The following is a 21,948-nucleotide window of genomic DNA, read 5'->3' on the forward strand; positions in this document are numbered from 1 at the left end:
TTAAACATTACAATGTTATACTATTATACCACATGGTATAAACCATACCATTGACCGACGTGTGAAAGGTATTAAGGGGCAGTGCCAGCGAATGGACTGCGGTCTGAAGGTCACCGTAAAATACAATCAATTAAGAACCGAAATGGTTTATAACATCTTTCCAATGGTTACTAAGCCAGAATCCATCTTCTTGGTTGAAATTGTATCCGTGTTTGCATATGTGGATGGCCTCATGAACGAATCTCTCATGGTAGCCGGATGGCTTGCAGAGAACCTCTGTCTTGGAGAAGTCAATGTCATGTGAGCCCATTTAATTATAACAGTGATCTGCCACGGCTGAGGAGTTAGTCCTACCGTGTTTCAAGTCTGCTTTATGTTCACGGATGTGGTCCGAGATATGTCGTTTGGTTTCTCCAATGTAGCTGCTACCACAGAGGCAACTTAGTTTGTAAACGCCTGGGTACTGTGTCTGGAACCACATCTTTTACAGACGGAACCAGATCACGGATTTTAGTACCGTGTTGAATTGGACCTGGATCTTGTGTTTATTCAGGATTTTGGAGATCTTTTTTGTGACCCCCGCAATGTAGGGTAAGGTGATGGTTTTGAATGGCTCCTCAAGAGGATCCTTCTTCATGACTGGGGTGATGGCTTTGCGGATTGTGTAGTCGGAGTAACCATTAGCCTTGAGAGCCTGGTGTACGTGCTTGAGTTCACTGGCAATGTGTTCCTGGTCGGAAATGTATTGGGCTCTATGGTTTACAGTCTTGAGTGAGTTCTTCTGGGATGGATGGTGGTGGGAATCCGGTTTTAAGTAAGCATCCGTATGGGTAGCTTTCCTGTAGACAGAGTGGCTCATTGAACCATCAGGTCTCCTTTTAATTAGTACATACAAAAAGAGTAGCTTGCCATCTTTTTCGACTTGGGCGTGGTAGCAGCTATATTGGAGAAACCAAACGACATATCTCGGGCCGCATCCGTGAACATAAAGCAGACTTGAAACACGGTAGGACGAACTCCTCAGCCGTGGAAGATCACTGTTATAATTCAGTGGGCTCACATGACATTGACTTCTCCAAGATGGAGGTTCTCTGCAAGCCATCCGGCTACCATGAGAGATTCGTTCATGAGGCCATCCACATATACAAACATGGAGACAATTTCAACCAAGAAGATGGATTCTGGCTTAGTAACCATTGGAAAGATGTTATAAACCATTTCGGTTTTTAATTGATTGTATTTTATGGTGACCTTCAGACCGCAGTCCATTCGCTGGCACTGCCTCTTAATACCTTTCACACGTCGGTCAATGGTATGGTTTATAGCATGTGGTATAATAGTCTAACATTGTCATGTTTAACATAATTCATAAGGCAATATATAGTATCGTAATTATATAGTGAATATACAGCAGTGTGGTATATAGTAAGGTTGATAGAATAAGACAGTGTAATGTTACAAGTCTAATACTTTATAGTCTAAAGTATAGGGTAGTGTATAGTAACGCATTGTATAATTCAAAGGTGGAATTTTGTCTATGGATATATTATACCATGTAGTTTAGATTGGAAGGTATAATATTGTACTGTATAGTAGTCCAGTTTATAGCAGAGTTACAACGCAACACAGGACAGAGCAGCCCACCTTGGCTGCTCTTTTACCTTCCTTTTCTGTCTGCCCAGCCGCCACCCTCCCCCGATCCGGTGGTGGTGCTGGGTGACATGCTAATTCATATGTTAATTCCGCCCACACAGCTTAAAAGACGTGACCCATGCTTAGCAATGTTCACTCAAGCGCTGTCTTCTGGACAGTCCTGTTCATTCACCTGAAGAAGGCTGCTTGTGTTGTGGCCGAAACGTCGTGAGAATTTTATTTTATTATGTTTTATTTTTATTATTTTATTCCCATTCTACGTGGTGACTTTACCGAAAGAACCAAGAAGATGAATCCCTGCAGTCACGAAAGCTTTAAATCGAAATTTTACTGTACTTGTTTGGTAATGAACGGGGTGTGATTACGATGATGCCACGTACACTGTGGAGTATTTAAAGTATTTCACGGTCGAGTATTATGGAAGTATTTTATTTTATAACCTGATGAAGAGGAAGTTCCTTCGTGTGTGTTGACACTTGGGGCTTTTGTCGTCGGTCTCCGTGCGGTGGTTTTGCGGCGTGTCGCTGGACTTGCACAGTGGGTCTGCTACGTGTACAGTAGTCGAATTATTATCTGAGATCATGTTGTAAGAGAGACGGGATTCCGGATGGCCGATAAAAGGTGCTCACCTCGAATCTGTGAAACGGTCTTCATTTGAAAAAACGTCAGCTGTATGCTGCCACGTCCCCTGCCATCTGGGCCCTGCAGGTTTGGGGATTTCCCCAACATCTTTGATCCACCAACCCCGGATTACAGGCATGTGTACCACCATGCCGCTCAATGGCTAAAGACGGCAGTACAATTATTTAGAGTTTACAATTCAGTCTAATAATGGCATATTACACTTATTTGGTAGTTTAATACAATTAAGTGAAATGTAATGTTTGACATTTTGGTAAACCATTGGTTTACTTTTATGGCGAACGTAGACACCGCGGTGTGTAATGAGTACCAGGCAGCACGAGGAGCCTGTGTCTCTCGCTCCGTGTAGATTTTACTGCAGTCGCGATGGGGCTGTTTACTGCCAAAGATGTATGTGGATTCCTTTGGGTTCCCCCCCCATACGGCAATATTTGTTGATAGGTTGGGTACAACAAGTAGGCAATATATTATTGTACAACGTTGCTTTCTTTCGGTGTTGCCTGCCAAAGGTTAAAAGCAGAATTTTGGTAAGAGCGTAAAATTAAGTCTCTTGCTCTGTACGTTTTTCATATGTGTACACTGCGTAAGAAAATGTCGCGCAATTACATAATACATCGTGCCAAAAAACACCCAAGTTTCTGGTTGTAAGTGATTAAAGTGAATTCGTGGTTCTTGCACAGGACGACGAATTATGTTTGTTCACTGCAGGAGTTGAGTTCAATTACATTCGTATCAAAGTAACTTCATTAGGTTAGTTTTCGTCATGACTTTTCTGGACTGCTAACCCAGCCTTGGCGAGCGGTCTGAGGTTGCTGTGTTCCACAGATGATGAAGCCGCTTCCTGCTTGGTGCAAATGCGAAATCAATAAAATATGGATTTAATAGTTGCAGTGAACAGTGCAGATGCATATGTGCACGATCATAGCCCTTCACTTATCCATTGAAAATAGGGGATATATGTAAGGGGAAAAAAATGCGTCACTTAAAATTCTTGTTACGCAATCCATTTAGTGATAGGCAACAACACCGATGTCATCTTGTAGTCCATGGGCCAGAGCAGAAATTGATACCAGCTGTGGTAGCAAAACATTCCTGTTTACATGGGTAATGTGTGAATTGCTTGACAAATCCACTCATTTGAAATTGTTCTTATATAATTCAGTTGTTGGCCACATCAAGAAATTGGAACCACTGAAAGTATGCCAACTCCAGTGGTACTACTGACTAAATTATCTGCTTTAGGCTCATGGACTTAATTGTAGTAAAGTTCTGAAAAAAAACAATTTAACGCGCTTTAGGAAAGTCTCGCCGAGATGGTCATTTTCGGGGGAGTTTTCCCTTCGGATGCGTGGACAATGTCATCAGTTAATGTTTTTCGCGTGGAAGGAAACCAGAGTACCCGAAGAAACATTCGTATAGGCAAATAATGGGCACATCTGCACCGGTGGGTTCAAGAATACATGAAACTACAATCTTCTGGCTATATTGCAGACATGCAGGATTGGGAGTTTCACAATTCCGTGTGATCCTCCAAGCCTTGCCTCCAAAGTGTTTGAATTCGGGCCCGTGCCACTGCCCGGTTCAAAATGCATTCACCCTCCAAAAAGTTTTCCGTCTGAAACGCTTTTTTTTTGCAGCAGCCAAATTTGAACCATAACCTCAATAACACGACAACAAATTGGGGAAAGTGTTTCTGCATACAATTGCAAAACGACATTTGCATTTCCATGTTTACACCAAGCTCTCTTTTCCTGTTTGGGCATACACCCGATGGTGTGCGTGCTGAGTGAGCAGCACCGAACTCGGGCAGTGAGGCTGAGAGCCGGCAAGCCACACTGCTGTGGTCTGGCACAGTGAGCCCGAGCACTGTGAGCTCGGTACGCTGTGGTCTGGCTCTGTGGTCTCGGTGCACTTGCCTTCCAGCTAGTCACCGGCCGCTGCTCCACAAGCCCGAGCAAGACGGGCTCGCACGCGCGATGACATTGTGTTTACTCCCTTGCCTGCTGTGCAGCTTCCAAATATGACTGTTGTATATTTGGTGTTTGAATGTTGTCCCCGTGGTCATGTGGATTTTTCTCTGGGTCCTCCAGTTCTTCCCTCCACATTTAGAATCAACATTACGCTTTTAGGGTATTTGGCTGCTATCAATTTCCGCTTGATAAGCCACTTTGTTAAGCAATCATTTGTGGCCAGGTCGCTTCTGAAAAAGAGCTACATAGCTCATTGGGCCTTACCTGGTAAAATAAAAAAAAATAGTTTTTTATATATGTTAAAAGAGATATGAAGCCTTGCAGGAGCCTGAACTAGACCAAGGTGGAGTCGGATCCCCATAAACCAAGTGGCCTCTCCCACTCCTCCCTTCCCACTCTCCCCACTTCCACAGACACTCTCATAATCAGAATATTTATTTAAACTGGAGGAATCCGATGAGCTATAAAGCTCTTTCACAGATATTCAGTATGGGTGGGTCAGAACGTTACGACAATCAGCGGGCGGATTGGGTAAGGGTTTGTGGAGGCTGCACTTGTTCACACCGTGAGGCCTGATGAGAATAACATTCTTTAAGATGTTTTCTTATGTCTCACTTCATTCAGGGCACAAACCTTTCTTGGGCAATAGGCCTGTAGCAACACATCCGTTCAATGACCGAAATATTTTTCACCCCTATTTCCTACTCAAATTTCGCGTGCGATTCGTTTTAGCGCCTTGAAGCCGTTTACTTTGCTACATTGGACCACGGTCAAAGACATTTACCCATTTTATATTTGAATGGGGAAATCTGACTTGAGACAATGGAATTGCTCGGGGTGAGATGGGTGGGTGGGGAGGGCTTGAGTGGGGTGGTCGGGCAGTGCACAGTGATGTCCACATGGGCAGCAGTGGGGAGCGAAGGAGCGCTCTGTGTCTAAACGCTCGCCTGCCATGTTCTTTTCAGGACTTGTGCATTGCTTCTGCCTTTCCACAACACGTATGGCATTTATGTCAAACAGCTGTACTCGAATGGCAACAGCTTACTTTCAAGTGGCTTGGTTAGCATCCAGCTGTCTGATATGTCGACACCTTGCAAAGTATGCGTGTTGCACAACTTCATGACGCATGAAGCCTCCGAGAATGCCGTATTTCTAAGTCCTAATTTTTCAGTGCTGGTGAGAGGGTCTCTGTAAGTGCATCGGCCAGTGCTGTAGGGCTATGTCCTTCACTTAGTTCAGATGCAGCTGTCCTTAAGTGTGGGGTAATACTGTCGGGTGTACTCAATGTCTCTGTAGCAGTCTTTGGCTTAGGACAAGGTAATCCTCAGAAGATGCTTCTTTTATAGTGGCGCTCCTTGTGTTTCCTGGTTCAGCTAACGTTGGAACATGACTATCATTGGGAAGAGCAATTTACACGGATGCGCCTATCTTTAGAGCCGAGTTTACCAGTCAGGGCTGTGTCCGCAGGCAACGCTGCGTTCTCACACAATCCTTGCACGCCTTTCAGAAACGCACGCGCAAAAACGCAGTGCCTTTCAGCCCACTAAGAGACTGATATCTGACACAAATTGGTAAAGTCGGTGCTTCTCGTCCGAGTGTTAAGTTTTCCCATTGTTAGTGGACATGTGACGTGGCCCAGCAGTAGTGCTGCAAAACATCCCAATGTAGAAAAATTACCCGCAAATGCCTCCGTTGGAATATGCACAGTAATCACCACCTATTACTGTGAACACTTGGTAAGACCCTTCTGAAAAAGAGTCGTGAGACTCGGGTAGGTTTTGCTGGGTGAACAAGCGTAATAATGATTGGTTTACGGCATCGGCATGGTAGTGGGCAGTGGTATTGGAGCGGTAAGCGTACTGCGCTACTAACCAGGCGACCCGAATTCGATTCCCGCTCACGGCCAACACCGGTGACGATTATCTGAACTGATTCCTGGCCTCCCCTAGGTCGACTCGGCCTCATAAGTACCTGGTGCGATATGTAAACATTGCCACTGGGGAGACAAAGGTGGTCAGGCCACCCACCCACTCGTGTGCTGTGCTGGCCTTCTTAGGTGCTCGCTAACAGCAATTAAAGCCAATAGTCTGTAAAGGCTATATAGGGAATCTTTCTATTTGTAATAATACTGGTAGGAACGAAGTTGGAAACTGAGTGTACCAGCCTGCAATAGATTAATGTGTCCGTCCATCCGTCCCCTTTCAAAAGCCCCATACTACCGTATACCGGGAAACAATTCCTCATTTTAAAATGCAATTGTCATTTTTCGGCCCAGCCCTTAACGATTTTATGATACATTGCTCCAAAATGAGCAGATTTCAGTCAATAAGGATTTCACCATTCCATTCCTCTACAGAGGTTAATTTGTCCGAAGAACCTTCAACGATTTTAAGGGCAAAAAGGTGGGAAGACGCTCTCAATTTGCACAATTTTACGTAACAATCTCATAAAATTGCGCAAAATTCCAATGTTCCTACCAGCCCACCCTGCAGGGACCTGTTAATAACCTTAGGCGGCCATTTTCAAGTCTCCTTGCAGGGCACCTGTTATGCGAGGGGACGGCCTCTCCCCTGCATCTAAATGGAAAACACACGTCTCACCTTGGCCATTGTAATTTACTGTGAGCAGGGTTTTTGTGTGTGCTCGTGTTCATTTGGGTTTCATGGTTAACACTTTCCACTTATGGTTTGTTTTGTGTTGGATGGAAACAAAGTTTTGCTAATTATTTATTGTTGGCAGGGTTTCGTTCACTTTAGATGTAACGAGGTTTTTGTGCTGTTATATTGACGAGTTATTATTTTGTGTTAATGTCAAGGGTTTGTGGGGGTTTTCTTGTCAATACGTAACTGTGTAAGGATTGTGTGCAATTGTAGTCGACACTGGCGTTCTGAAATTGATTGGCATGTCATAGTAATTGCTGTGATGTATTTATTTCACTGAGAGAAGCCTTTTGTATGGGTTTTCTCAACGAACGATTTCATTTCTCTTTCAGATGTGCGATTGCTGCTCAACAATGACAACCTCCTCAGGGAAGGAGTGTCACAGTAAGCACCTTTGATTCCCGTTGCTGATGATGGCCCAGTCAAGTTGTATGTCTGTGATTATTGAATCACAATTCACAGCCCGGTGTCAATGCACTCGTGCGACATTGCCGCGATTCATTTGTGGCATCATTAGACCTCCTTTGCCAGTACCAAAATGTAATAATCGGGTTTTTCCCCTTTTTTCTGGCATTAAAACTGAAACCTTTTTACGAGGATTCATGTCTGCATTAACCACAATACCTGCAGTCAAAATGCAAAAAAAAACATACTATGATAATATATGCATTGCCTTGAAACTGATTGGTCCACACCAAGGGGGACGGCTTTCTTTTGAGCCTCGACCCAATTGGGTCGAGGCTCAAAGGTTTCAGTTTTGATGCCAGAAAAAAGGGGGAAAAACCCTATTATTATAATTTGTGGCAATTGCATTTTTAGTCCTTTCTAATCATAAGGGGTTTAGGCAGATGTGTTCATTTGTGTAAAATGAAATAATAATTTAAATAGGATTTGTCGAGAGAACAACAGAATGGCGAGATGTTTCCTTGATCCTTTGTGCCTTACTTGACATTGTGGACCCAGGCCAATTAGCTACTTAGTCTGACGTAGGCTGTCCAAATAGAGGATGCGTGTTCCAATGTTGTGAATGCAGCTAATTAACTGCCAGTTGGTAGTAATGAATAATGCGTGAGAATATCCACTCGAATTATATAATCCACTGAGCTTCACTCCGACTGAGCTTCACGAACAACTCAAATAATTGTTCCAGATTTTCGTTTCCCTTTGTTGCACAGTGCAAATGCACTGCGGTCCCTCAATGTGGAGCTTAATGTGTATTCCATGAAATAATTTTGAACAGTATTTTGAAGACGAGCTCCTGTGTTTAAATCCGATGTAATTGGCAGCAAAAAAACAACACATTCATTAAAATCACGCGGCCTTAAAGTGAAAAATGTGTGGCGGCCGACGTTTTGAGCAACGGCCCTTATTCATAGTACATCAAAAAAGCGCCGTTGTCCGAAACCTAATGTTTGATATTTTTTTTCCTTTTAAGGCAGTGTTATTGATGAATGTGATTTTGTTGTAATTTGTGCCTTGTGGCACCGCTGCCAACGCAGCAGCTTAAACTAATTTGTTTAATCTGTTCGCAGTGCCTTTGCCGACTACAACATGGATCAGTTCACGCCTGTAAAGGTTCAGGGAATTGAAGACCAGGTAATTTTGTATTGATTGTGGTGATTTATATTGAGGCTGTGCTCATCCTGCATCCTGCGGGAGAGAAATAACCCTTATCTGTGATTGTTCGGCTGCCCGAGCACAAAGAACAAGGTGAAGGTAGATGCCACCTCCCTTTATTTGGGCACCATGGTGGATGTTAACTCCCTCGCCTGGTACACAGGAGGTCGTGGGTTTGATCCCGACCCTGACGCCCTGTATATTTGGAGTTTTCATGTCTCTCTCCCCCCGTTATCGCGTGGATTTTTCTCTGGGTCCTCTAGTTTTTCCCTCCACATTTAGAAACATGCGTTTTGAGTCTTTGACTGCTATAAATTTCCACCTAAGCCACTTCGTTGAGCTATCATTTGTGGCCAGGTCGCTTCTGAACAAGAGCTATACAGCTCAGTGGGCCTGGTAAAATAAAAAAAAGTTCGTCGTTTAGTAAATAAATAAAGTATATGAGTTCCAATTGTATTAGGGAAAGGCAGTAAAAAAACAGCTAAAACAGTCCCAGACCACACCAAGACAACATGAAGTCCCTCGGTAAAATGTTACATAAAAAAATGAACAATCGATACATTGTTAAGAATAAAATTTACAAATCACATTTGTAAATGTGACCGTATCCAGCATTAATCTTCTGCTTCAGAGTATTTTTGAAGGAAGATGTACTATGTTAAGGGAGAAAACAAGAATTGATGTACTAATACAATTGGAACTCATATACTTTATTTATTTAACGAATAGAACCAAAGTGACTTTACCGAATAGAACCAAAGAGTGGATCCTTGCAGTCACGAAAGCTTCAAATCTAGAATTGTTCTAAAACGTTGGTGCTGCATCGGCAAAGTCTTTGTTGTCACCCATTCCAATTCTTGCTTTTGGGAGAATGAAAAGGCAATTAGATGGACATCTTCGGTTTCTTGGGTTAATGGTAAAAATGAAAATTGTAAAAAAAATAGTTAACATTTCTTAGCAACGATAGCTGCCGGAAAGACATCTCGTCAGTTGACTTAATCCACTGTTGACTATAATAAAAAAAATGAATGCGCTTTGAACAGGCCACCTCCAAAAACATTGGAAATGTTTAATATTAAAATACTGTCTCTTGCATTATCCACCAGTTACCAAAATGTAATTTCTGATCACTTGACGGTGTAAACATGTGAATGGTCCCCTGTGGTGCACCGTGTGGGATCGTGACCGTGCACGTAGTATAGTTCCCCGGCTTCAAGTTCTGCACATGTGCGCGTGTATGCCTATCATCGCAGTCGAGTTTTCGCACCAACAAAAAAAATAAACGAAAAGGCATTACCTGAACGACTGTGGAAAATTGTGATTGGATGAAGGTATTAAGCTTGTCCATCTATGTTTGACCACGTAAGAACACCAGAGACCAGGATAGTCTGATTTTCAAGTGACCTGGGAAATTAGTCCGCCAAAAGGGGGGACGATGTTTACCGTGTGGCATCCCAGTTGAGACCAACGGTCTACTCTTACGAATTGACGTCGGGGCGTTTTTGGCATCCACTGTTAAACCATCATGTAAACTCCGGTCATCCTCGCGGCGGCTTTTGGCTAACCATTGAACAAAAGACGGTCGAACGCGTTTCTGCGGCCGCCTGGAACGCTCTTCCTTCTGATATTCGGAAGCCACTGGAGCCACGCACTTTTAAATCATCTACATTGAAAACTCATTTATTTAAAACTGTTTTTTCTGGAGGTTGTCCTTCCCCCCGCACTTTCGATTCGCACTGTTGAAAGAAGTTCAACGTACATGCGTACATTTTACGATTATAACACCAGCAGCAATAATCTGGGCGGCGTTCGTCTGAAATCGTGAACTACTGCAAAAAGCGGCAAACGCACTACCGCTAGACCGTGCCACTGCACATTAAGTGCGTTATTTAAGCGATGTGTAATGAGAGTTTGGGTGCTCGGTGATTTAGATGGGTTAGGTCATGAATGCTTGGCAAGACTCGGCATATTTACGCTGTTTTGAGTGCATAAAATAGGAAGAGCCTCTTGAAATCGGGAGCTTTTATCTCATCATTGTGCTTGGCAGACCCACCCGTAGACGTCGCTGTGGGCTTTTAATGGATTTTTGAATGCCACGCATCAGGAGGACCATGGCCGTGTTGCCGGCTAGATGACCAGGCTCGGCACCGACACCAAATTTCAGGCATTAATGCATCGTCATGCATTAATGCCTGGATTCGGTAGCTTTTTGAGGATTTCGAAGTTTGGCAGGTGAGCCTTGGTTAAAATGTTTGTCTTAAATCTCTGCCTTATGAACCAATTTTGGTAGAGTGACAGGTTCAGTGGTGCTGAGGGACATGTTCTCAGAGGGAAAAAAGAAGCACGAGGCTTTATTGCAGTAGAATGTATTTTATCTGATCTTTGATGCCCAATACCTTCCACGTTTCTCTGTTCCTGAGTAGGGCTGTGTTTTTGTTCATGTTTAGAGTTGTGTTGGCTGTTCAAGTTTCTTGGCAATTGGACCAATTATTTTGTCATAGATTTGGTCGCAAGGGTATAGCGATGCTCTGGATTGCCAGGTCTTAACGCTGGACTCAAGTAATGGTCCTGGCACAACAATTACATTGTTTACGCTTCACCTAACCTCGGCCTGTGCTTTGAGTAGATTTCCGTTTTTCTTGCGACCTTGCCAGATACTGATCACGGAGCACGGTGACATTGGCGGTGGCCATTATTTGGACCCACGCACCAAGCAGTCCTTCAAGTATGACCACCTACGGAAGGAGGCGTCGGACATCTCGTCGTGGGATGGCGCCATGGTGATGGAGTCCTGGAGGTCCAACGTGGACAATGCACTGCAGGCCTACGTCAAGGAGCACTACCCGAATGGCGTGAGCACGGTACGGCGCTCGACCTTCGCAGCAACGGCACGGTGGTGGGGGGGGGTACGGGCCTGGAAAAAAAATACAAACCGGCTCTGTTGTCACCCTTATTCATTATTTATTATTTTGCTTGTTTACCCGGCAAAGCCTGCCCACATCTGGAGACTCTTTACAGTAGGGGTCCGATGTTGTGTGTTGTAATCCCATTTTGGAAATCTGCAGGTTATTTTTCAGCGCATGGCATGCTACCAGTTTGCATTGCGTGTACTTTAGCTCTTTTGATTTAGCATTGCCCCGACATGTTTTATTTCATCAACATCTTGTCAAGAGACGCTGCAGTAGGTCGTAACCAATAAGATGGCCGGAGTGGATGTTTCGTTCAAACAGAATGACGTGATTAGATTTCTAATGCAGGAGGGTGCCGAGGTTGCCAAGAAGTTTTCCTGATTTGCCCGCATGGACACCGTGCGTGAAAGAATTGTTAAGAAGTGGGTCGGTGTTTAAAGCATGGCAAAACAGACATTGCCGATTAAGCCGGGAAGCAGCTGAACTAGAGTGCCTCTGTGACCTACAACAATGCACTACAGTGGAGGAATATCGTTCAGGCTGACCCGTCGGGTCAAGTTGGGGGACACCTCGGGTGCATTGCAAAAGTGGCCACCACATTGCAGTGACAGGATCGTGTCTTGTCAACATGTAGCAAACAGAGGTTTTGATGCATGCTGGAGGCTGTTGCTATGACTCTAGGAGAAGAGGGTTCAGTGAAACGCCCAATAAGACTTGAAGAGTCAAATCCTAGTACGTTTAAAAAGAATCAGCTTCATTGGAAATTCCAAGGATTTTAAGACATTTAATTTATGTTGCTGATTTTTACCATTCATTGAACACTCTGAAGAGCCAAAGACACTTCGAGTTATTCGATTTCTGTGTAACTTTGTGAACCTCATTAAGAGCAAAGGAAGACAAACCTGTCTAACAAACTGTATGAATATCTGGACAAACTTTTAAGACCAGCTTATTCTATTGGCACATGGCGCTAGCCAGGTGGTGAGATGGCATTGCCAAGTTCCTTCGTTTGAATCTTGGCACTTGCCCGTGATAAAACTGGATTCTCAAGTGTATTGAGATGATGGTCTCAGCCTGGTCACCAATCAGTGACTGCACAAAAAATAACATCGTATGATATATGGCTGTGCACTTCATCAGTCCGAATTCCAGCTCCTGAGAAATACGTTTGATCAACGTCCCATGAATATTTGCTGCCAGTGGCAGGGCATTTGTAAAGGCGCTGCCCCCAAGTGTGTCGACTAGAGATCACGTGAAGGGATAGTTAGAGGCAGCTCTTTGACATCTGTTTCCGTGGACTGTTCCTCTTAACACGAAAGGGTCGCACTGTTTTGTGCGAGTTGTGATTGGATGATCGTGAATCCCTCGCACGTGTTGGTTTTCTCCGGGTGCTCCGGTTTCCTCCAACTTGTACAAGCGCTGATTAATTGGTTAAAAACATCTTAAAATAAACCCCCTCCCCATCCAGAACCCGCTTGAAAAAGAGTGATGTACAACTCGGTGTGGCTTTCCTGGATAATTAAGTTAAAATAAGTAAAGCCTCATGAAATAACACCGAAAGGACTAATGGAATAAAGTTGGAGGAAAAAAATACCACAAACTGGCATGTAAAGTTGACCTGCGCACCAAGGGAACATTTCCAGGCCATGACGCAATATGAATGAAATGCTTTCATGTTTATGATTTTTGCATTGCAGTCAATTATTATCCTAAAAATGTGAAATATGTACTGTGCATGTAACGTTGCATATGCCTGACAGGTGTATGGGAAGAATGTCGATGGACAGCCCACAATCATCGCCTGCATTGAAAGCCATCAGTTCCAGCCCAAGAACTTCTGGTAAATTCACGACACACGGTGGTGTCCTTGTGTTTACGTGTCTCATGAGCATCACCCTGGACATGGCCAGGTGGGCACCTCTTAATCTCTTTCCTCACTCGACGGTGGTGTCCGTAGTGACAGTGGGTCCCACGCAGCGTTGCCGAGTGGTGACGCGGCGGTCCAGCGGTGGTGCTGTGGTCACCGCTCGTTGCAGGGGTTCACGGTTCCGTATGCAGCAGCCGCTGCGGTTTGTTATAACCGTGATGACGCTACGACACTCCGTCTGGATCGCGGTGGATGTTAAAGATCCCCCCTGAAGTTGTTTGCGCACACGAAGTATGTCGTCGTGTGCCGGTGTCACGGTACAAATTCTACATTTTACCCACATTAATCAATTGGGGTTATACGTAGCAATCATCGCCCTCTCCCAGCATCTGACTCTTGCAAATGAGACTACACTGGTCTAATTTAACAAAATAAACTTACATGCAACACTGCAGTGAGCATGGATGCTGAAAATAACACGAGCACGAGGATACTCTGCTGGGCTATGAGCCAGCCGCGTGTTGGTTCTCGTGCTTTGCGAAGTCTTTTGTGCTCAAGGATATGTCCAAAAGCTCCGTTTGTTTTGTCTTCGGGGTTCCGCAAGGTTCACGTCATCACGTGCTAGACTCGGCCTGACCGATCTTCATGAGTGGGGGAGAGGAAGTTAGGTTTGAACTCGAAACCCCTCCACACTTGTGCCAGTGCATAATAGTGCACTTTGTTTATCTAGGAAAGCCTCACTTGAGTCTCAGGATTCTATTTCAGGAGGTTCCTGCATTTAAATGTTTGGCCAAATGCATTAATGAGTGTTTGGCAGTTGGGAAGGAAACAGGAGCACCCGAATAAAACACGCCCATATGAGGGTGTAACATTGCTCCGAACAGATGGGTTTCAACCACTTCCTGTCCTGCCATCTAGCCGACGCATAGCCTGTCGAGCTTGAGAGCTTCGCAAACTTTGGTATTTTCTCTTGTGTGGCTCGCAAGCTTGTGAACAGTGACGAGCTGCAATGTCTGGGCCTGACGGCTGTGTTTTGTTTGCTTTGTCCTCTCTGCTACTCTTCTCTGTGCTGTCATTAAACAGTTGATGCCATGCACCATGGCCATGGCTTACAGACGTTTACCGGAGAAGGGTGGCTGGACAACGTTAGAATTTAGTGTAATTTGTTAGCTGGTGATAAAAGTACAATTATTTAATTTTGGTGGGTGCTGACAAATTAATTAAGCCTTTGTATATCCACAAGAACCTGTTTGTTAATTTTAAGTTGTGTTTGGATGGTAATTCCCAGAGGCCTTTTGGCCAGATGTGAAATTTAGCGCTAAGGAAATAGGTCATTGTGAGCTGCATAGAGCAGCAATTATAAATTATCTGCCCGTTTGCTAGCCTCGGAATAAGTAACAATTTGCAGTACATTCAGTTGATTGGAAAATGTTGTTTTGGTGTAAGCAAGGTTCTCTGCTCCTCTACAGCGGGGCCAGCGAAGACGTTTGACACTTGACACCGTGTGTGTCTTTCCCAGGAACGGGCGCTGGAGATCCGAATGGAAGTTCACAGTGTCCCAACCCACAGCACAGGTGGTCGGCATCCTTAAGATCCAGGTGTGAGATTCATTCACCGCGTCACTCCTCACAGCCGTCGGAATTCATCTGCTGTTGTCGACATCGTTTTCGAAGCATTGTGCAAGTGAATGGAACAGCATTGCTACCATTGTGCTGTGAGTCAGCACAAGCCCTCAAGGCAATCAATTAACTGGCTCCAATATGAAAGTAGTCTTTCAGAGCCTCCCCTTGGTCCTGCACTGCCTCATGATTGACCTAATCAGGCGGTTCCACTCTTGTTCCATTGCCCTGATCCAGCAGTGGAATGACAAATATTGCTGCAAATGTACAGGATGTAATCCATGTTTAATTGTGTAAAAACTCACAGGTACTGGAAACATCTGGACAGGGTCCTCCCCATCAGTGCGTTATTCTGGCAGAAGAGTATACATTGATGGTGTCATGCTGCCCCATAGGCTCCACCATTAAATGCCCAAGCATCTATTTTTGTTGTTGTACTGCAAGGGGACCTGGTCCTCTGCTGCCTTTGCAAATGGCTGTACCAGCAGTGTCGGGATTTTCCTCGGTGGAGGCGGCTCCTGAATGGCGGTACTGGGTGGCTTGCAGCAGCCAACGATCAAACAAATGTGAGGCACAGGAACGATGTCGCAACGCTGAGCCAAAACAAAGCAAGAGGCTGGGGAATTCAGCGGTCCATCTGCTGTCCATCATGGTCCGATAACCTGAGGCTAAACTACGTGACATGCTACCTGTGAGCCGTTAGGCCACTCGACGTGGCCTCGCGTGCACCCCAAGCTGGCCCACAATTGCCGTGGCAAAATATCACCGTCGCTCAGTGGTGCACAAGGCAGCTGCTGTGTCATCTTCTCTCCCTTTGTCGCAGGTCCATTACTACGAGGATGGAAATGTGCAGCTGGTGAGCCACAAGGATGTGCAGGAGTCCATGTCCTGTAATGTACGTAGCGCGTGGTATAACCCCCCCCCCACTGCAGTACGCAACGCAAACATGCCACTCGAGATTTTTCCGTTTTGGTGCTATTGTGTTTCCCTTGGGCTTCCCATCAGAAGTGAATAAAAAATGCCATATCGCCTGCGCTCGTTTGGCGAGCGCGTTTGCCTTGCATTGCGTGCGATTTGTGTTCCGGCACACTTGCAATGTTGAGTAAAAGTTCAGCGTTTAAGAGACTTCAAGTTAAGACCAGAAAATTATCATAGAATACAGTTGCTTAAGCTGTGTAATGATGGTCGGCTAGTTATCTGAAATTGTTTAATTGCAAAACTGCAATTTGTGTAAATATTAAGAGTTTAGAAGAGCGGTTCCGAGCCTTTTCAAGTGTCCCGACCCCTTTTCAACCTCCAAATATTTAACGGACCACCACACAGCTACTAGTTATTTGATATTGTACATTTCCTTGGTGAGGATGTTATTGTTTTTCTGTTCTACGGACCCCCTGTAAGTAGCCTCGCGGATCACAGGTTGGGAACCCGAGGTTCTCAACCGGGGGTATGCGGACCCCTGGGGGTATGTGTGAAATTATACCGTACGTGAGAGTCATTGGTGAATAATCATGTATGAATCTGTCAAAATAAAATGACTCCGATAAAATTTGAATCCATATGGTAACCTTGAACGATATAAAAGACCTTTCTTTCTAAACTCATGGATCGTAAACAATGCGGTTTCCAAGAGTAACCAGCGAGCGCGAACAAATTACGTCACGCATGCAAGAGCGTCCGTTGAATTGGACAATTGGTTAAACTATTGGTGTTCATTTTTCACACATTTCTCGAACCATGTTAGCTCAGACAAGGGGGGTGGTACTCGGTTGAAATAAAAGTCAACAAGGGTTTACAGTTGCCAAAAAAGGTTGAACTAATGCGCTAGAATATTATAGCCACGCAGTTGCACCCACTAGGAGGAGAGGGTGACCTTGTCTCGTGGTCCGTGCGAGGCTGTGTGTGTACCACGTGCGTCCTCTGGTGGTGAATGTGAGTGAGTGTGAGGTGTCTACGCACCACGGCATTCACAAACGTGAGTGCTGCCTGCTGCTGTTGGCTCAGAGACCGACTCCTCGGCATTAGGACGAGGAGTGGTGGTTTGGCCTCGTGTTATTTTTGTCAAGTCTTGAATTGTCATTGATTGGAGAGTGGATGAGCGGTTTCATTATATTATTCATTATACAGGTTTTGTTTGGGGTTAGATCGCATAAATGTGTCGTTAAACCCGCAACCACCCGGACACAGCCAATTAGTAAGGTTTGTCACGTAAACGGAACATGCCAATTCGTTACTAGTACAGCACACCGGTGAGTTGGAGAGTAAATGCACAACATTTACGAGTACGACGTTTTGCCAGTAATTTCATGTGAGACACGGGTGATTTTGCCGTGGGGGGGGGGAGTGTCACCTGGGATTGTGTGGATGCTGCGTCACATCACGGTACGACGATTGTGGTAAAACGTCATCTCGGTTGTTGTGGGCCTGCTGCACCTGGCCTGCAGTGGTGTGGATGTCTGATGGCGTGAACTCTGCTGGGAGTTTTGATTTAAAGCTTTCGTGACTGCAGGGATTCATATTCTTGGTTCTTTCGGTAAAAGAACCAAGAATATGAATCTGCTGGGAGTGTTGTGGTTTTGAGGTCATCCTCACTCACCTGAGCAGTGCAGGTGTCACGCGTAGTCTGACGTCGCACAACGCCTGTGAAATAGAGCCTGACAGCTAATTGGGTCCTTCCTGCTCAAGTAAATACAAATCTGAATCTCGTAGACTGCAGACGTCATGTGCAGTGCAGACGTCACTTGCCAGCGTCATTCGCAGTGAAGATCTCGTGTGCAAGTGCAGACGCGATCTCGGGAAGCAATGGGATACTCGAGTTGGGAGTGAGAATCGCTGACCGTGGTTCTCCCGGCTTGATATCTTTGTTGCAGAATGAATCTCAAGCTACCAAGGCATTCATCAAAATTATCGAAGATGCTGAAAATGAGTATCAGGTAAAAGTTAGCTTTGTATCAGTTCTCCTTATTAAATGTAATTGAACCTGTCAAAGGCAAGCAATGAAGTAAATGTTGTATTATGATTATAACCTTAACCACTAATATTTTGTAATATATGATTTGCTATGTCCTTCAAGTCATCGTAAGTTACCCCCCTCCTGGCTCGATCTGCTGCCCCAGCATGACCAACTCTTTTGAAAATGAGTTTACAGCTGTGGCACCTTCAAGCCCTGCATGTCCCTGACCTCTGCTATACCTCCTGTGCTACAGTCCCCACTTCCCCAGGCCATGCCATCTACTGCCAAGCTCTCTCAAGCCTGGTCACCATTGTATTCTTTAAATGCTTCTCGACTTGCTTACTTTGCACAGTAGCCAACAGCTCTGTCTCTGATCTCATAGAAGCACTCGAGTCAAATATTGCTCTTATAACTTGTATAACGAATTGTATAATTTGTTTCCGAAGTTTCTTCATGTTTTACGTTTGTAATATTTGAAAAACAATCCCTGTTTGTCCTCGCATTGTCTCTGATATCGTGCATTCATACGTTACGACGTAAAACACGTAGGCATTTTCTTTTAAGTTGTAGTTGAAAGCGTCCTGTTGGCAGTGTCCATATTTCGCGTGACAAATGATTCGCGTGTTCATCTTGCAGACGGCGATCTCAGAAAACTATCAGACGATGTCGGACACAACCTTTAAGGCTCTTCGCCGCCAATTGCCAGTCACCCGAACCAAGATCGACTGGAACAAAATCCTCAGCTACAAGATTGGCAAGGAGATGCAGAGTGCTTAGGCAGGAGTTGCATGCTTGCTTTTAATATGCTCTGTCCTCATGGTATGGTCTCCTGCCCGGCATAACCACAGTGTATTTTGCATTTCGTTGGTTGTTTCCTGGACTGAGCATTTGGGATTTTGGTCTTCACTGTAAAATGTATATGTCAACATCAGAATTAAAATTTAGTTTCATTTTTGTCTCGTACCTCTGTTTTTTTTCTTGGTTTGATGGCTCTTAGGGTAACTGCATGATTCAAAAATTGAGTTGATTGCTTCCTTTTTGGATGTGTAAAATAAATGATGGGTGAAACGAGACCATACCTTTGTTTCGATGGCAAGATGTGGCACACAATTTATGAAGACCTGGGGAGCTGAAACTTGTTTTGTAATTTAGGACGTTGTCTTATATATTACAAGCTTTACTGTAGAAGCCCCTTCCATGCATTTAAGTTTATTTCAACAATCTTTAATGTATTTCAAAAATGTGTTTGTTTTATGAGTGTAAAGAAGATCTTATAATTTACACATTACGTTTGTCATACTTGCAATAATGAATTTCCCCTCATTTAACAACTTGTCCTAATAAATTGCATATTTGCTTTCATATATGAAAGAGATGCTATGTGTATTTTGTTTAATTTGTTTGCTTTCCATGTTACCTTGTGCCAGATGCCTGCATCACAGTCCAGTGCTGGTGGCTGCTGTGCTACATTGCACAAAGAGCACACACTGCACTGCCCACCTGTAATATTGTTGGAAAACATACTTTGCAAATTGTATTACTAACAAAAAAAACTAATAAAAAACTGCTTTATTCATACAATATCCAACTCTTAGGACAATTGTTCCTTGTTCAGATTTCTGTTTATGCATGTACTGTTGCATTTTTAGGAAGATTTGAGCATATTAAGGGTACATTTATGGAGAAAAAAAACAAGCTGGATGGATAACCAGTCCTTTATAACTTTTTTGTTGTAATTTTCTGAGGTAAACGGCCTTTCTTAATCCCACAATTAAATTGGTATTTTGAGTGTTCCCCCTTGAATCATTTGTGCTGTTACGTGGGCTCTCGCATTCATTTATGTATTGGAAGATCTTCTTGCAATGAAAACGTCTTCCCACTTTGTGCCCTTTTTGTACCAACATCCCACTGAAAGTATACAGTCATTGTTTCCCAAAGTAACATTTGCCTGCAATCTGGCTGGGTCATTGATACTATTTATAAAGACAACATTGGGGAAAAAACCAAACAAATCAAGCTGCAACATTACCACACATTTACATTTTTAAGATGGCATGTTAAAATTGTTAAAACATCAATGCAGCGATGACGTTCAAGGAATAAAAACAGACCGAGTCTAAATCTTAGCACCAATAAAAAAAACGGATAAATGTGTGGCTTCGACTTTTACTTTTAAAAGTTACAGCAGTGGGACAATGCCTGACATAATTCATGCGTTGACAGCAGCTTCGATATCCTGACCTTGAAGTGCATTATAGAGCTGCTGTGAGCCCATTGTCGACATTTCTTGCCCGTTGTTTTCCTCAATAAGATGGCCAAGTCGAACCGTGTACCACTCGCGATGAATGTCAACGCGAAATATCTCTTGCCGGTTGACCCCAGAACGAGGCTGGCGTGACCCTTGACCTTGCGACCCTTGACCTTGCGGCGCTCCGCGCGTCGTGAAATCTTTATTTGATTAATGATGGGGTTGTCTGTTGCTCTAACTCAGTGGTGCATCACCTTTACTGTAGCCCTCGGCACCCCTTTGGTTCTCAATCGTTAAAACATGGAAATGTTAATAAATACACAGGGTTGATGAAACAAAGTTAAGGTGTTTACCTACGTGCCCGTGCTTAATTTGTGTTTTCGATGATTTACCTTCAAAACAATCCGACATGTCTCGCACCCCCAGGTTAACAAACACTGCTCTAATTTTCTAGATTTGAAGCTTTCGTGACTGCAAGGATCCATATACTCTTTGGTTCCATTCGGTAAAGTCACGTGAAAGTATAAAACAACAAACCCACGGGTTTTTTTTTATCAGAGATTTGTTCACGAGGCAATTCAGATTTACAAACAGACACAATTTCAACCGAGAAGATTGTTTCAAATTAAGCAACCATTGGAAAGATGTTCTAAATCAAACCAAACATTAAACTAATTTTGATTTAAAGCTTTCGTGACTGCAGTAATTCATATTCTTAGTTCTTTCGGTAAAGTCACGTTGAAGGGAAACAACAAAATAATAAAATATATATAACAATAAAAATTCTCACGTTTCGACCATAACACAAACGGTCGTCTTCAGGTGTGTCGGTTTGCATAAATGTATTTATTTTTAAACGGTTTATTTATTTATAAAAAAAGATCTCCAAAATCTTGAATAAACACAAGATCCAGGTCCGTTTCAACACATTACTTAAAATCCGTGATCTGGTTCCGTCTGTAAAAGATGTGATTCCGGACATACAATACCCTGGTGTCTACAAACTAAGTTGCCTCTGTGGTAGTAGTTACATTGGAGAAACCAAACGCCATGTCTCGGACCGCATTCGTGAACACAAAGCAGACCTTAAACACGGTAGGACCACCTCGGCCGTGGCAGATCATTGTTCTAATTCAGTAGGCTCACATGACATTGACTTTTCCAAGACAAGTTCTTTGTAAGCCATCTGGCTACCATGAGATTCGTTCATGAGGCTATCCACATATACAAGCACAGAGACAATTTCAACCGAGAAGATGGATTCTGGCTTAGCAATCATTGGAAAGATTTGATAAACCATTTCAGGTCTTAATTGATTGTTCACGCTTACAGTGGCTTTCAGACAGCATACAAAAAAAATTTCGTCTCCCCCCTCCTCTTTTCAGAACATAGATGGACTAGTCCGTCTAAATAAACTGCCAAATCGCTGCGCGTGGCGCTAACGTTTTTAAATAAATAAATAAACAGTTCAAAAATAAATAAATTTATGCAAACCGACACACCTGAAGACGACCGTTTGTGTTATGGTCGAAACGTGAGAATTTTTATTGTTTTATATATATTTTATTATTTTGTTGTTTCCCTTCAACGTGACTTTACTGAAAGAACTAAGAATATTAAACTAATTTTCAATGGTACAGTATATTTTTTCAAGTAGTGGTACCCCAAACTTTCGCAGTTGCTTAAATTCCCTTTTCACACCATCAATATGTAAACTCCCCCCCCTCGCCGGTCTGCAAACCCAAATATATAGCAGGCGTCGGGGTTGGGATTGAACCCACAAAATCTTTATATCGGGCCCCCTATATATGGA

At 43.7% G+C, this 21,948-nt stretch overlaps 1 protein-coding gene across 1 annotated transcript in view; it reads left to right on the forward strand.

Moving 5' to 3' along the window:
• Positions 1–19,680, forward strand: part of LOC116952366 (F-actin-capping protein subunit alpha-2-like) — a 32,403-nt gene extending 12,723 nt beyond the window's left edge. Inside the window, exons 3-10 of the mRNA XM_032971652.2 lie at positions 7,258–7,309; positions 8,458–8,521; positions 11,197–11,403; positions 13,212–13,291; positions 14,838–14,916; positions 15,761–15,832; positions 17,805–17,867; positions 18,524–19,680. Coding sequence (XP_032827543.1) covers positions 7,258–7,309; positions 8,458–8,521; positions 11,197–11,403; positions 13,212–13,291; positions 14,838–14,916; positions 15,761–15,832; positions 17,805–17,867; positions 18,524–18,664 — 758 coding nt within the window. The 3' untranslated portion in view covers positions 18,665–19,680. The remainder of the gene's footprint in view (positions 1–7,257; positions 7,310–8,457; positions 8,522–11,196; positions 11,404–13,211; positions 13,292–14,837; positions 14,917–15,760; positions 15,833–17,804; positions 17,868–18,523) is intronic.
• Positions 19,681–21,948: the final 2,268 nt, after the last annotated feature.

This window comes from Petromyzon marinus, chromosome 46 (assembly GCF_048934315.1).
Source record: "Petromyzon marinus isolate PM22_M1 ecotype Great Lakes invasive population chromosome 46, UKy_Petmar_22M1.pri1.0, whole genome shotgun sequence".
NCBI classification, from domain to species: Eukaryota; Metazoa; Chordata; class Hyperoartia; order Petromyzontiformes; family Petromyzontidae; genus Petromyzon; species Petromyzon marinus.